General features: G+C 36.0%; 1 protein-coding gene across 2 annotated transcripts in view; it reads right to left on the bottom strand.

Moving 5' to 3' along the window:
- Positions 1–17,146, bottom strand: part of nphp4 (nephronophthisis 4) — a 720,990-nt gene that overhangs the window by 217,871 nt on the left and 485,973 nt on the right. For both annotated transcript variants that reach the window (XM_039755993.1, XM_039755992.1), the window contains exons 10-11: positions 9,154–9,327; positions 7,482–7,596 (exon numbers count right to left, since the gene is read on the bottom strand). In XM_039755993.1, the coding sequence (XP_039611927.1) occupies positions 7,482–7,596; positions 9,154–9,327 (289 nt within the window). The remainder of the gene's footprint in view (positions 1–7,481; positions 7,597–9,153; positions 9,328–17,146) is intronic.

Raw genomic sequence — 17,146 nt, 5'->3', positions numbered from 1 at the left:
GCTAATGTGAGGAGGCTGACAGCAACTTTTTGTTGAAAATGATCTTTATATTTACTTGTGATGTTTACACCTAGGTATTTGAATTGATCTGCTAAAACAAATGGTAAGGTGTTCACTGGAAAAAGCTGACTTTTATTCAAATTAATTTTGAGTCCAGATATCGTTTGAAATTCTGCAATTGCATTGAGTACTGCTGGTATGGAAGTTTGTGGGTCTGATATATATAGAATAGTATCATCTACATATAGTGATATTTTCTGTTCAGATCCTTCTCTGGTAATCCCCCTTTATCTTTGATACATTTTGAAAGTAAATGACCAACGTCTAAATGGAGTTTGCAAAGAGCAATAGTGATATGGATCATCCTTGTTGTGTACCACATTCTACTTTGAAGTAGCTTGAAATTGTGTTGTTAATACAAACAGAGGCTTCTGGACTGGTATACAGTAGTTTGATCCATGCACATATATTTAGGCCAAACCCATATTTGTGCAATGTGTTGAATAGATTATTCCTATTCAACCACGTCAAATAATTTTTCTGCATCCAATAATATGTTAGACTTTATGGGTGAGTATATTACATTAAACAGGCGACAATGTTTAGAATCTATGTGTCTGCCTTTAATAAATCTGGTTTGTTCTTAAGATATTACAGAAGGAAGCACTTTCTCAATCCTTCTAGTTATTACTTTGTAGAGTATCTTAACATCATTATTCAGAAGTGAAATTGGTCAATATGATGCACACTGTGGTAAGTCCTTATTTTTCTTTGGAAAGATGGTAATTAATGCTTGGTGAAAAGTTTGAGGTAAAAGTTTGTTGTCTGTAGCTTCTATAAATGTTACTTTAGTAGTGGAGCTAACTTATTTGAAATTTGTTTCATAAAATTCCACTGGGTAGCCATCAGGGTCTGCTGCTTTTCAACATTGTAGTGAGTTTATAGCATCTAGTAATTCTGAGAGTGTCAGAGGTTTATCCAATTCCTCTGTACTAAGAGTATCTAGCTGTGGTATATGTAATATATTAAAAAAAACTCATTAGATTGAGTCATCATTTTAAAACTGGGTAGAATATAAGGACTTATATCCATCCATCCATTATCCAACCCGCTATATCCTAACTACAGGGTCACGGGGGTCTGCTGGAGCCAATCCCAGCCAACACAGGGCACATGGCAGGAACCAAACCCCAGGCAGGGTGCCAGCCCACCACAGATAAGGACTTATGATACCCTCTAAATCTGTGGGTTATATTTTTATGGTCAATGATTTTATCTCCATCTGTGTTTGTAATTTCTGTTATTGTGTTGCAAACTTCCTACTTGTGATTTTGTTCAGCTAAGATCTTATTAGCCTTCTCTCTCTGTTCACAGTATTGATATTACAATTTAAGGATAAGCTGTTCCATTTCTTTAGTTGTCAAGAGGTTAAAGTCTGATTGCAAAACCTGTCTTTTCTTATAAAGTGCCTCATTTTTAGACTTGGCATATTCTTGATCTATTCTGATAATTTCATTGATTGGCTCTGACACCTTTTTGATTTCCAGTTTATTTTTGTGGGAAAGATATTAAATAATTTGTCCAACCCCAACAACTATAAGTGCCAACATAATAAAAAGCCCCATAGACATTGTAAGAGCCATTTTCTTAGTTCTATAAAATGTATGAATATTTACTAGATGATAATGCATAAAATATGGGAGGTTCCTAAAACCCTCGTGAATAGAATTGAGTTGGTATTTTCCTGTCATTTCTTAACAGTTTTTGAGTAAACAATGTTCTTTAGTAAGTGTTTAGCCTTACCTTGTGTAAGGTACAGAGGCATACGGTTTTTAACCGTGTCCTTGAAAGAATTCTTTTTGTGCTCGCGTTCGTGCTTATGCACGTCACTGAGCCTGGCGCATATCTAAGTGCCAACGGCCTAAGGGTCTTTTGAGTGTGAAGTAACTCGTAAATTAAAAGATCTAAGTTTTGAACCGTATGTTTAAAGCATACAGAAGAAGAAATAAATAACCTTTAAGTACAGAAGTAACCAAAGCTTCATAAGAAAAACTAAGTTTATAGAAGATACATTTTTCCCTTTTTTTTGCCTTTATTCTTTGTGTGTAACTATCTTTCTTTTTATTCTTGTATGGATTATTTGCCTTTAACTTTCACTAAATATTTTTAAAAACGAACTTTTGGACTGAAAGATTTCTTTGACACGCGTCTTACTCGTGCCTGAATTCACCTTATGCAAAGGCGGCTACAGACATAATAACCATCAACAGTATGAAATCAAGGTTAAAGCCATTATATGGAACAATGTAATGCCTTTACTTAAGTTCACAAAATGTCCTCAAAATTTCAGGTGCAGTTTCTCTCTGACCAAACAGTGAACATTGTGAGCTGGAATGTCAAAGGTCTCAATAATAATCTAAAGAGAGATTATTAAATCTAAGTAAAGATTTTCAAATCTATACTCAAGAGCATATTCCTTCTTTTCACCAGTACATCCCAGTTACTCAAGAACTGATTACTTCTTTATAGCTAATAATTTATTGCCCACTATCAAATCTTTCATATACGATGCTACTGTTATCACTGCCCATGCTCCTCTGCTCATGGAGGAGCACTATGCCCTAAACACTAATCTCGTAGCTGGCGTCTTAACCCCCTGTTATTAGTTGATAAGTAAGAATTCATCTCCAAGCAAATTGATTATTTTTAAGAGACAAATGTATCTTCAGAGGTCTCTGCATGAATACTAAGGGAAACTCTGAAGTTTTTTTTTTTTTTTTTAGAAGTGCAGTTAACCAGTACTAAAACTTGAGAAATGTGTTTTAAGACTGGGATTAAGTAACACTCTGCCTGGCACCATAAAGTACAATGGGACTTCCATCCGCAGCTAAAGACACTTCAGTATGTGAGCAATTTGATACGCTGCTATTTAGATCTGACAGTGCTGTGCTGATGGTGTATATGCCCAAAAAGAAGTCTGTAACAGCTGGTGTAAAGTTTGGGTGCATATTAGCCGGTGAAAGCACTGTAAAGAAACTGTTGCTACAGTCCTGCCTTTGTCCAGTTTGATAGCAGTCAGACATCATATCTTTGATTGCCGGTATAACAAATAGCTCTGAGCAGACATCAGCCACAGCGCTGCTCTTGTGAAAAGAATGGAGATAAATGTCATCAACTCAGAGAGGGAGAGGCAAGTTCATTGTACCGCGTGAATGTCACTGAGAGAATACAACTGAATAATAAAAAAAAAACACTGACTTTTACAAGTAGCCAAAACGTACACCGGGTGTTACAGACTCAAATCAAATGTATGTTTTTATTATGTTGTAATGACACTTCATGTCATTATTAGTATAACATGGAAAAAGTTTCTGCTTTAGGTATGTCTTCAGCAATTCTTGCATTTCTCGCATTTCCTTTCATCCTACACTTACCCAGATGTTTGTAGACACGGAACACACATAAAATGTATGTATTCCAAATAACGATAAACTGTATTATTTACCCTATACAACTCCAGATCGCACATGCAGATAAGGAGCCTTAGCTTGAGCTGGGTGAGCTTTTTGTCCGAGCCGAGCTCTGTCAAGGTGGGGGATGGGACAGCAGGCTGCTTGCGTTGATCAACGCCTTTACAAAACAAAAGACACTGATGGAGAGGTGCGAAGGGATTTAAGGTGGGTCAGGATTACAAGTTTTTTTGTAGGCAATGCCAGTCTGATATTGATCTGCCTTTCTTACTTTCTTTTTGTTTTTAACTTGTAAGGCTACCTTTAAGGAAACAAATGGTTCTAGACTTCTAAAATCTTTTTGTTGGAATATGCTGAATGGCCTTGACTGGGAAAAGCTCAAGCTGCAAGTGCAAAAATACAATTTGAAGAAAAAGAAAAAAAAAAACATTAACAGGCAGTTCTCATTTTAATATGGATGCTGACCTTCAAGCCCCATTTCTTAGCTGGAAAGATCAGGTCCCACATGCATAAACACATTAAAGGGTATAGAGAAAACTGCAGAGCCAACTGGGCTAGCCCTTCAGGTGGAAACAGACTTATAGTGCCCAACTAGAAAACAATTTCATATTCAACAACAAGGAGAATTTTTCTAGATATGTAATGACATTGAGCATATAATATAAAATTGTGAAAAACAATTGCTTATGAAGACAAAGCTGAGGCTTGTTCTAAACATTTTAGTAATAATTTAAATTACTGAGCGGAGCTTATTAGTTATTTTGAAAAACATTTTGTGGGGTTGTGTCTCCTTGGTACTTAAGGCCAAAATGCCACTGCCACTAATTTTAAGCACAAAAACAAATGGAGAAAAATATTGCTATTTTTTTAAGGCACTATTAAAGCTAATGGATTGCTACCCTATTGTATTATTACTATCACTGCAATTTTTAAACAGTACAAATCTGACACTGAACAATTTACCTAATAGGCCAATCAAAAGCTTTTTTTTTTTTTTTTAATTTAATTAATGCTGAGTGGCACATTGTAGTGTTGATGCCTTACAGATCTAATGTTCTAATTTCAACTCTTGACCGTGGGCATTGTCTGTATACAGTGTCCACCTTCTCCTCGTGCCTGTGTGTGTTTTCTTCCTACACCCAAAAAGACATGCTACTTACATTAATGGGCAATTCCAAAATGGCCCCAGTGTGAGTACGTTGAGTGAATATTGCAATGGTCATAGCACCCTGTCCAGAGCGGTTTCCTGCATTACATCCACTGCAGGCTCATTGAAGCCAGCCATATAATACATACATCTGGTGGTAACTCTGAGTAAATTTTGCTTAAAACTGGTCAGGAACACTTAAGACGGCTCACTGAATGTTACATTTCTAATTAGGTGCTCAAAATAGTTGCAGTGAATTTGAAATGCAAAGAGCTTTGGTGCTGTTGTTAACCTGGTCCAACAGAGACCAAGCAGCTGATTACGATGAACAGTCTAGAGTTGAAAAAGACTTCTAAAAAAACATTAGACATATGTGTTTTGCCTATGGAGAAAGCACAGTGCATATTCTAAAAACACATAACCTGGTGCAAGGAAGAAATCTTTTTGTAACATCAGATTATACATTGGCATTTGAAGACATCAATGGATGAGTGGTAAACGTGAATGATACATGGTCGGAGATACTGTGTGTGCTCTTTGTTGTTCAGTAACAATGATATTATAGGAGCTGATGTAATGTTTATCCAGTAAAATATAAAGAATAAAATATGCATTTTAAGTAAATAATATATCACACTTTAAAAAAGCTGATAACTAAGAGCCACGGCAGATTTCAGTAGTCAAAACACTTGAATCAACATATATGCCTAACAGCACCAGTAAAGCATGGACAAGGCAGCACAACATCCACCATCTGACAAGTAATTAAAGCAAGTTAACAGTACTGTCTAATAGCTGCAGCATTTTAACATGTACTATACAGTATATATAGAACATAAAACTTTTCTAAACTCAATTTGTTGTTGTTATGATATACTGGGTAGTGATGCAAAAGTCAAAATGATAGAAATATGCCGTAGCAGATACAAGTACTTCTCAAAGGTGGAACCAAGTAGCTACTGTGGTTTGTCTCCTGTGTTGCGGCACTCTTTAAAACATGCAAATTAATTATTCAGCTTCAATTACCTTGTGCTACTAAGCTCCTAAATTGATAAAAAATCATTTTTACTTTTTTATTTTCTCTCAGAGTCAAGCAATTTGCTTAGTTTCTTCCACAATGTAACTGAAACCCTGGTGGGAGAAATTTCATGGACTTGAAGAATTGGAGGCTTGTGTTGTAGGAAGAAACCTTGTGGTCATAGCCTTTGCATTGCAGGATTTCACCACTATTCACTATAAACTATTTAACGGGTTGTCCCTAGCGGTCCTATTCATAGAGTGACATAACAAAGGAGTGAAACCTCAAGATATAAATTTCAAAAGAGTGGTGGGTGAGGCGACAACGATTTTTTTGGTGAGTGTACTTCCAGTTGTGTGTGGTAGGTGAGGCAGCAACGATATTTTTGGCGAGCATACTTTCAGTTGTGTGTGGTAGGTGATTCGTTATGTCACTCCAATAAATTGTCACTCATTTAATAAGGTATTTATATCACTTCTTTGTTATGTCACTCCTATGATACAGACCTGTCCCTAGACGTGTGTTCTCATTTGAGAATCACGTCTGGCCCTGTGAGACTACATCTACTGATGCCAGGATGAGGTAGATGAGGACTTCTCGTGACCTTGAAATGCATTAGGCAGGTCATAATATGTTATTATGATGCTTAATTCTGGTAAGAAACCAAAAAATAAATAAAACATTATATACACTGTGTGCATATTTCCTTAAGTTATATAATGCAAAAGCCTGCCATTATTAGAGTGCACACAAGAAATAAAACTGCCTGCTCTGTTTATAATGAAAATGCTTTTAAGAAGGAGTAGCAGCATGTTCAGATGGGTTTCATAAAAGAAAAAAAAAGCTGGAAAAACATCATCAGAAGTTAAGCTGGCATTTAAATAATGCAGTCGCTCAGTTCAATTAAGCATAACACTGCTAACATTTAAATAAATACATGGATTATTTTACACCATTTATACAGAACATCCAAATGCTCCATATATGGTTTACAAAGAAAAATACTAAATATGTCATACAGGTTTGGTTCTATATAGATTAGAGTGGTTTTGTTATATAAACTCTCTAATTATTTTGATGCGGTAAAATGCAGTACATTAAAAATATCTGATATTTACCATTAAATTGTACAAAACATTGCAAGCATGTGCAATGTTAGAATTTAACTTGTTACATCTAAATTAGAAATGAAAAAATAACACTCTTCCTTTGGTGTCAGTGTAGTCATGTGCTGTGATAAGGTCAAATTAAAATCGAGTTGTCTGATTTTATGCATGCCACCTATTCTAAAAAGTGGAACCAGTAAATAAAGTCTTTCTCCAATTGAAAACCTACTTTCAGTCATACAGTACACGTCTCAGAGGTCTCTTGTCAACTGGTTTAATGTTACTTGTGCTCTGTACTGTGGCAGATTGTGTAGGCATGAATATGATAGCTCAGGGACATTGGTGCATGATTAGCTGAGCCCTGTCGGTAAGTTACCATGGTGCTGAGCTGTAAAGACGTGCTCAGTGCCTCAAGGATACACGTGTGGGATTAGACTGGCATGCCTGTATGTACTTTGTGAGCTTTGCCTGAAATACAGGATACATTTTACTGATAATGCAAAATCTAAAGATGGTTTATATGTAGAGGAGGAACAACTGCCTAAGGAGACAGTACATGTATATGTGTGATGGCTTGCCAGTTCTTTTCTCTTTGAGCCTTTGGCATAAAATATTTTACAGGGATCATGACAATAAATTTTATTTTTCAGCTACAAGTAATTTCTTAGAACATTTCACAGTGATGGAAGTTACAAGTATAAACTATCTTCAAAAATATGTACTGTACTGGCAACACTTACTCTGAGATGGAGATTGAGTAATCTTCTGCTGGGACATTTCATGAGCAGGACTTGCTGGATGTCCTTCTTGCTGTATGAAATAAAATTTAAGCACACCACCTTTGACTGCTTTCACCTAGAAGCAAAAAGAATGACACACCTTACAGGACCAAAACCAATACAGGCCTTGGGTGAAGAATGAAACTAAAAATGTTTCAAAGACAAATGAGCCAGAGAGTGAAGATGAAGCCTCTTAGGTGAATAACAGCAAAAGAAAAATGGATAGAGAGTCAGGTGTCAGACTTCAAAGATAGAGCAAAATACAGCAATGTTGTAAATACCAACAAACTGTAAGAATCCTTTATCACAAGATAGCCTGTAAATATCAGTATTACACATGAGATTCAGGGTCATAAAGTGGACAGGAACACTGCCTTCAGCTTAATTTCAATATGCAATTGTCATTATAAATTATAAGTCATACTGGAAGCAAATGTGTAGATTTAACTCAAAGGATATCTGCTTATTTTATGTACAGGTGTTAAACACGTAGGAAGTGTTAAAATCACAGAATTCTAAAAGTTAATCCATTCCACTGAGTGTTTACGTTAGTAAATTCAGAAAAGGACAGAGTCTTTGATAAGAATCTTTTTTCAAGGCTGAAGTGTAGTTTTTTAAAATATGTGAAGTTAAAAATCAGTAATGCAAAAATCTGAAGCTCATCTTGGGTAATAAAAACATTTATTTTCACTTGTAATTCTAACACAAAGAACAATAATAATTTACTCAGCTGTATGTACATTTGTTGATATATTTCTTATGGCCACTCATTTCTACAAAGGAAGAACAAAAACTGCAATTGGTGAAATAAAAACATGAAGACACAATGCCAACAAAAGGACTTAGAAGTCGCATTATTTTAACTCCTGCCAGGTAAACCTAATCCGGATTTACTGGTTGCTGTCCACCTCAAACAAAAACAATGTGGTTTGTGAGATGCAGCAGGCTAACCTCACTACAATCCGCTTATCTTATATTTAAAAGGTGAATACACCACAGTAAAGCTAATGCCCTCACAGATATTTATCATTCATAGAAAAAGAAAAAAAAAACATTAAGCAACTGTCATTCTGATGACATTGACAAGTGGGTGATTTCAGCACAGGAATATACTTTCTGATCCCAAACCTGTGCTTGCAGGGAATCCACAACAGGACTATTGAGATCTACAGTAAGCACATGACTGTATAGTTTCCTAGACCTTTTTCCAGTTTTAAAAAATACCCCCTAATAAAAAAAAAAATCTAGAAAGGGGATAACTGTTGCACTAAAGCACAACACAGCTTTTGATTTTCTGGGCAATACATTTTCACATCCTTTGGGTACTGACGTGAATAATTCAAGTTCTTGCACAAGGTTGCAAAGGTCACTCAGTGTTGAGCTGGAGAGAGCTAGAGAGGAAGCTTAAGTGAGGGAGAAACTGAGGAAGCCACCTGTGTACATCCAAAGGAAGGCGTACTAAGTATGAGTTAAAGGTAGAAGACTGATGGGATCACAGAACAAAACAGGCATAGCTGGCCTAGGAATACCTACAAATTCAGTATTGTTCTTGGCCAACTGTTACAGTAATTTTAAATAAAAGATGTAGGACAGTGAAAAAAAGCTTACTCAAATGACCAATTCAATAACTTACCCCAGGGGTAGTTGATTCACTTCCTGAAGTCTTGTACACCATTACATTGTTCGGGTTGGGCAGGGGTCCTCCTTGAAGGCTGATGCAAACCTCTGAGTTTCCAGGCTTTTCAAACGGGCTCCAAACAGCCCAACGGATGGAGTGCATAAAGGCAGTCTTCGAGGATGCCAGTGCCTAGACAAAGTTAATTTTATCAGATAGGTCAGGTCTATAATTCTCAAATAAAATACAAGTAACTCCAAGTAGAACTTGGCTTTGAAAACAAAAATATTCAGACAATTTTAATAACATTAATCTTACTGTCTGAGGACCTAGTGTTTTTGCTGCTTTGTATTCTGTTTGTAATGTTAATTGGTATCTTTGGAATGCAAATGGGATAAAACTATTCTTATTTGCATTTTTCCTTTATATAAAGCCACCTAATATTAAATAATTAAGGGAAAAATAAATGTTTTGGAACCAGTTTCTTCTTCACTAAGAAAAAAATATGTTGCAAAACACTCATCACACGAGTCACACATCTGACAACCTAAAGCTTTTTTCTAACCCTAGAGCAATTGTCAAAATTCTATAAAATTGTCTTTCTTGTACAAAATAAATTGATCGACTGAGAGTAAAATATTTTGTCCAACTACTGAACCTAATCATCTAACAATTAAGTATGATCAGATCATGCAAGCTTTGACATCCTTTTAAAATTGTCTTTATGCTAGAGAATGGCCTCTAAGTACAGAAGCCAGGGCCATGTGTAGGATTTGTTTCTACAATCAGCACTATATTTCAAGTGGACACTATACTTTTGCACCTCACAACTTGGTATTTTACCTTTCAAGTAATTGCATGAAGATTTAATAAGACCTTAAGTATGGAGTTATCTAGAAGAATCATCCACAAGTTTGCACATCTTTCAGCAAAAAAAAAAAAAGAATAGTTTTTAAAGCTTTACAATTTCTGATTGACATCTTACAACATATTTGCTGGGGTGCAGAAAAAGTGTGATGTAGTTATGAATGATTGTGTAAGCAGCAGATAACTACAGAATCATATGGTGTGCATGTTTCTACGTTATACTATATATTTAGGATGACATTAAGTTACAATGGAGTGGAAACCTCACAAAACTCTTCACAAGTGGTTTTCAGAAAGTCTGTTATGGCTTCAGATATGTCTGAAAACTGTGACTATTTGAAACGGAAGACCTGTCCTGTCTGTTGACTGCAGAATATAAGGGCTCATCCAAACTAGTACATTTTTATTTAAAAATGCAGACATTTGTCTAAAATATTTTCACCTTTCATCCAAACTACCCCAGCGTTTTCAGCTGATGCAAAATGATTATTTCTGAAATCACCCTCCGAAGCGAGAGACTTTTAAAAATACCAGTGCTGCATTATGGTGTGAATAGTTGAAAGGAAAGATTTCTGAAAATGCTGACTCCATCGCACTGTGGTTGGCCCATGCTTATTATGACTGGATGTTGATCATTATGACATCACATTCCCTAATTGGTGACTCTTTAGGAAACAAAACATAGTAGGCATTGAAGAGTTGCTTTCTATGACGCTTGTTGTGTTACTTATCTATATGAATCTAAATTCCACTAATATCAATTTGAATCCTGCATACATGCACAAAAGGAATATAAATTAACTTACAGTCCTGCAATAAATCCAGCTTGCAGCATGAGAGCCCCTCGAAAATCAGATTACAAACAACTCAGCTGACAGCTTATCAACTTAAGCTTGACCAATTCAATAAGGAATGGTGCTTCGACAGCAAAATTAATAAGGTGCTTAACGAAGCTCTAATTCTGTGAAGGGCGGCACGGTGGCGCAGTGGTAGCGCTGCTGCCTTGCAGTTAGGAGACCCGGGTTCGCTTCCCAGGTCCTCACTGCGTGGAGTTTGCATGTTCTCCCCGTGTCTGCGTGGGTTTCCTCCGGGCGCTCCAATTTCCTCCCACAGTTCAAAGACATGCCGGTTAGGTGGATTGGCGATTCTAAATTGGCCCTAGTGTGTGCTTGGGGTGTGGGTGTGTTTGTGTGTGTCCTGCGGTGGGTTGGCACCCTGCCCAGGATTGGTTCCTGCCTTGTGCCCTGTGTTGGCTGGGATTGGCTCCAGCAGACCCCCGTGACCCTGTGTTCGGATTCAGCGGGTTGGAAAATGGATGGATGGATGGATAATTTCTGTGAACTTCTTCAAATAAATCCTCTCAGATATGAGCATTGATGTGATTTCTTTAATTGATTATTTAAAAGCAAATAACATTCCATACAATCAAGTCAAGCTTAACAAAACTAAATTCAACCCCTACCCAAGAGAAAAAGAAAAAGGCCAACAGCCGGAATAAAACTTTAAAAGTAGAAAAGCGGTCAGAGAATCCTTTTCCTCAATATAAATGCTTATTCTAAAATGTTATTGATTAGATCCTACCAGGTTTAAAAAAAGTTTTGAACAGTTCCTCTAAGAGAGAATGATTGATCCATGCACATTATGTTAGGGCCAAACCCAAATTTATTCAAAATGGTGAATAGGTAAGTAAACCCATTCAACCATATCAAATGTTTTTCTGCATCCAAATTTAATAAGATCCCCTGGGTGTAAGACTTTATGGGTGAATATATTACATTAAACAGGCGTCGAACATTGGAAGGTAAGTACCTGCCTTTAATACATCTGGTTTGGTCTTGTGATATTACCGAAATAAACACTTTCTCAATCCTTCTAGCTAGAAATTTGGAGAGTATCTTAACATCGTTATTCAGAAGTGAGATTAGTCTGTACGAAGCACATTGAAATAAGTCAGTATTTTCTTAGGAAAGTTGGTACTTAATGTATGGTGAAAAGTTTGTGGCAGAATTTTATTGTTGTTGGCTTCTATAAATGTTGCTAATAATAGCGGAGTTAACTTAATTGAACATTTTTTATAAAATTCAGCAGGTAGCTATTGTGGGCTGCTGTTTTCCCACTCTGAAGTGAGTTTATAGCGTCTAGTAATTCTAAGAGTGTCAGAGGTTTATCCAGTTTCTTTACACTGAGATTATCTAGCTGTGGTATCTGTAATGCATCAAAAAGCATTAGATTGTGTCTTGTCTTTTTAAACTGAGTGGAATATAAGGACTTATATTATAGTACTATCTAAATGTGTGTATTATATTTTTATGGTCAATGATTTTATCTTCGGCTATGTTGGCAATTACTGCTATTGCATTGTGAACTTCCTGCTTGTGGATTTTTTGAGCTAAAATCTTGCTAGCCTTCTTTCCATATCCATAGTAATGATGATGTGATTTAAAAATGAGTTGTTCTGTTTCTTTTGTTGTCAAGAAGTTGACTTTGGATTGCAAGGCCTGTCTTTTCTTATAAAGTGCCTCATTTGGAGACCTGGCGTATTCTTGATCTATTCTGGTAATTTCACTGATCAATTCAGATGCCTTCTTGGTTTCCAATTTACTTTTGTGGGAGATATATGAAATAATCTGTTCCTTTTAAAGTGCCTTCAGAATTTCCCAAGGTATTCCTACAGAGACCTCCAAGGATGCATTTGTCTCTAAAAAATAATCAATTTGCTTGGATATAAATTCTGTGCAGTTCACATCAGCTGATAATGGGGGGCAAAGATACCAACTGCAAGATGAATATGTGGGCCATAGTGGTTTGAGCTCCATGATCAGAGGGGCATGGTCAGAGATAACAATAGCATTGTATTTGCAAGAAATTTTTTGTGAGCAAACAATTGTTATCTACAGTATTATGAAATAATAAATGTTTGAGTAACAGTGATGTACTGGTGAGAAGAAGGAATATGCTCTTAAGTTTGGATTTAAAAATGCCCACAAATCTGATAAGTTTTGATCGATTACAAAATGTGCAATTGTTTTTGCAGTGTTAGATATTATCGCCACTGTAGCTGAAGACCTATCCAGGACTGAATTTAAAACACAAATAAAGTCCATTATAATTTTATCAGTGTTCATATTAGGAATGGATGCAAATACTTTTTGGATGAAGTCTCTATCATCACATAGGGTGCATAGAAATCAGTTTACAATTATATAAATTACCTATCATTTATTTTTTTAGGTGTTGCTTTAACATTTGTGGTGTTTTTATTTAATGACAAGACTATTGCTGCCAGTTCTGAATATTGTTACTTTTAACTGTGATCAGTGCATGAATATGACACAGGGGTAATTCCCTGAGGCTCCTTAAAAATTTCCTTTCTTTTCTGTGCTATGACTGCAGTAACAGATTCCCGCATGCACTTATACTTTTGATAATGCATAAAGCACAAGGAATTCTGATTTGTATAGGGCTCTTAATTTTTCACTGCACAGTGCATTCAAGGAGGTTTTTCTCCATTACATGAAAAGGTCTATATCATATAACTTTTCTGGCAGTTTAGGGTGGACAAAGACACATTTGAAAACAGTTCTGGTGTGGAAGTAGATCTGTATTTTTAAATGAAAACCTAGTAGTTGGGACGTGGCCTAACTTGATATAACAACTTGAAGTTAGCTAATTGCTCTTTTAAGATAGATCTAATCAAGATAAAAGTCCTTGAGTTGCACTAGCTTGTATTGTGGAAATCAAAGTGGAATCTGAATTTACAAGCTAAGAAAAGAAAAGACAGCTCTATCTAACACACTCAGCTGAGATAGATGAACAAATACAGCATTAATAAAACAAAGTCAAATACAAGAGTATACAAAGACACACAGAGTAATATAAAGCTAAAGAAATCACTACACCAGACATCCCACAAAAAAGGCAGCACATCAGTGGTCTTAACGTTTTCTTAGTGGCAACATTGTCCTCTGTTATTTGAAAACTAGACAAGGTATACAGCAAAGACCAAATTTATTCTTTGGAATACAAAGAAAAACAACCTAAAGTTTTACCATGTGTATAAAAAATGATCTGCAAATAGGAAAAGGTTAAGTTCTTGAATTAATATAAGCAGTGATACTTTGCTAGAACTATTTAAAGCCAAAACTATATACAAAATATATAACGCATTTTAGAAATAGAAACATCGTCACTATCTGATTTTTTGAAGTAAACAGTACATTTAAATTCAATGAATCATTTGAGTTTGTCGTCTTTTTGTGCACTGAATTATACTTTTATCAAATGTTTTTTGATAGTCTGCCCCATTTAAGAAAGCCGCACCCAATACACATTTTGTAAAATTAATGTATTACATAAAATTAATGAATTTTATAATGGAGCTAATGGATACATTTACATCCCAATGTAAAAAAGCATTAGACTTACATAAAATGTCAATTTTTCAAGGCAAAAATGTCATTGCAGTATTGATGTGCAACTTGAGATTGTACTAATGTTGCAAAGCATCGTGTCCATGTCATTTTAAGAAGGAAAAAAGCAAAATATGCAAAATACAGTCGTGAGATTCAGCCATTTTAAAAGGAGACCAGCTATGCATTTCACTTCACTGCTCATCTTCCTCCATAGTAACTTTCCGGGCCAGGCGCAAGGATTCACCCTTGAGTATGGGAAAGGTGCTATATAAATAAATGTATTATTATTATTTATTACTGAAAGTTATTGCTGTTACTGACATTACTGAAATTTGATGCTTAAATGTGAATTGCTGTTAATGTCCTGTAGACAATCGTAATTGATAAATGATCACTCACACTCTTTCACCGTACATAAGCTAATTTCATTATTTCACAAACATAATGTTTACTGACACCGATATGAAAATGCATGTGTGTTCTTCAGTGGTCTAGAGGAACAAAGACTGACAAACAATCAAGTCACATGAGCTGAACAGATGTTATAGGCAAACATTTAGTTTTGATCAGGTTGGAGTAATTTTAGTACAGATGTTTAACGATAGGCAGAGCTGTCTTTCCTTCCTCAAAGCACCATGCATGAAATTTGTACATGTATTTATGGATTGATCGGTATCTTGCTCAAAAACATTGTCCTCAGTTCTTTTATTGACAAAGCGAGAGTGATTCATCACACATAAAAAAATTACATAATTGGTTGTCACGCTTCAATCTGTTTCATCATTGTTGGGCTCTATCACATAATGTGCCTTTTTCATTTTCTGAACATGTTTTTTAATTGTGTTTGCACATAACATGCCATGCCATGGAAAGTGTGACTTGCAAATGGCTTGTCTCTTTCATATATCTCAGGCTTTCATTAAAAATTCAATGCAGTGTAATTGGTTCAGTTCAGATTTATTGTTATGTGTACAAAGTACAATGAAAGTCTTACGTGTGCTGTTCATCACGATGCTGGTATATGGGATGAATCTTGCCCTTTTGGCTATGTAACAGATGACAATTAGACGCTTTCAGGAAAAAATAATTATATTATTTTACCGTACAACCGTCTGTTTCCAAGTCGTGGCAGAACACAAGTACTGAAGAATCAGAATTAGAGAAGCAAAAGTGGGAAAATAAGCAGAATACCACTTGGTAAAGCGTGGTTGATTGTCAAAACTCTACCCCATGACACCTGCTGCGAAAGGACAAGCGAGCAAAAAATATCCTTACATCAAGAAAACAGAACCAAGAATCTATGATAAAATGTATTAATTCCAGTTTATTTTTGTTGTCAAAAGTATGTCTCAGAAACATGGAAAGCATGTTTTCTTAAATTAAAAACATTGCTACTTCAAAGTGGACATATATGTGTATGATGGCGCCAGTGCGTGTGGCTTGCGTCAGTGTCTGTTGCTGTTATTTGTTCTTTTCTGGTTTTTATTGCTTAAGATGCAAAGAATCAACACCGTACTAGTCTTTGATTATCAAAATTTATTTTCTATTGGAGTTACCATGAGAAGTTTAACTAGGTTTAATCTGGGGGGGACAGAATTCGTCTCAGTATTCATTGCTGACATTCTTATATGGATTACCTACTCACCTTCACTGTGTTTCGTCTCCGTCATTCTGGAGGAAGTGTCTGGGCCGTTGCTACCGCTGGGGAAGGCATAAGGACCCGTTGATTTGACTGAAATCTGCCATGGCATCTTCTAGACCAAGACCACCCATCCAGTGTTTTTCATCTAGTGCATGGCGGGGTGAATCAATGCAATCTCTGACCTAATGGTCATGCTCCCGGTTGTGAAAGAAAAATTAACTGCTTGCAAGCTACTTAGGGTTAATAGCTGACAGAGCCATTTTTCTATAACGGCAGGCTATTCATATAGGCGTCTGTCATAAGACAGGGTGCAGTAAGCTGACCTAGGACAATTTCCAGTTTCTTGAGGAATGCATCTATTTGACACAGGAAAGATGACCTTTCCTTCTTTATTGTCTATCGGACAAGTAAAAAAATAAGAACAGATGGCCCATTAGCATAACAAAATAAAATGCTTAAGTAAATCATATTATGCTTTTTGATTACAGGCAAGGGGGAGGAACAAGAAATTATAAAAAGCAAATCGAAAAATTTAACTTTCCTCTTTTGACTTGCAACGTAGAATCCATGTACTCATCTGTGACTGAATAAAAAATCTAATTGATTGAACTATTCCTGTCTACTTTGGGGGGGGTTCTTCCACGGTTCAGCAAGCAGCCAGAGATTGCACTGGTGAATGTATGATCCTTAAATAATAAAACACTTATTTCAAATGATTTTTTTATGTAACATGGACTGGATTTATTTTGTATGACTGAGACCTGAATGGGTGTTTGAAGATTCCAGTCCTTTTACGGAAGTTTTATCACCGGACTGTTTTTATTATAATACACCAAGAACATTGGGTCAAGGAGGTGGAGTTGCCTCAGTCTTCAGAAAAAATCCTTAACTGCCAGCAATTGTCTTGGGTAATTTATTCTAGCTTTGAATTAAATATCTTTGAGCTGGAAAAAAAACCCCTGTAGTTTGTGCGGTGATTTACTGCCCGCCTAAATATCATAAGGAGGTTATTAATGTGTTTTCTGACTTTTTATTTGGTATTATGTTAAAATATGATCAAGTCTTTATTGTGGGGGATTTCAACATCCAC

Source organism: Polypterus senegalus, chromosome 6 (assembly GCF_016835505.1).
Source record: "Polypterus senegalus isolate Bchr_013 chromosome 6, ASM1683550v1, whole genome shotgun sequence".
Taxonomy (NCBI): Eukaryota; Metazoa; Chordata; class Cladistia; order Polypteriformes; family Polypteridae; genus Polypterus; species Polypterus senegalus.
This window is presented reverse-complemented; position numbering and strand designations above follow the sequence as displayed.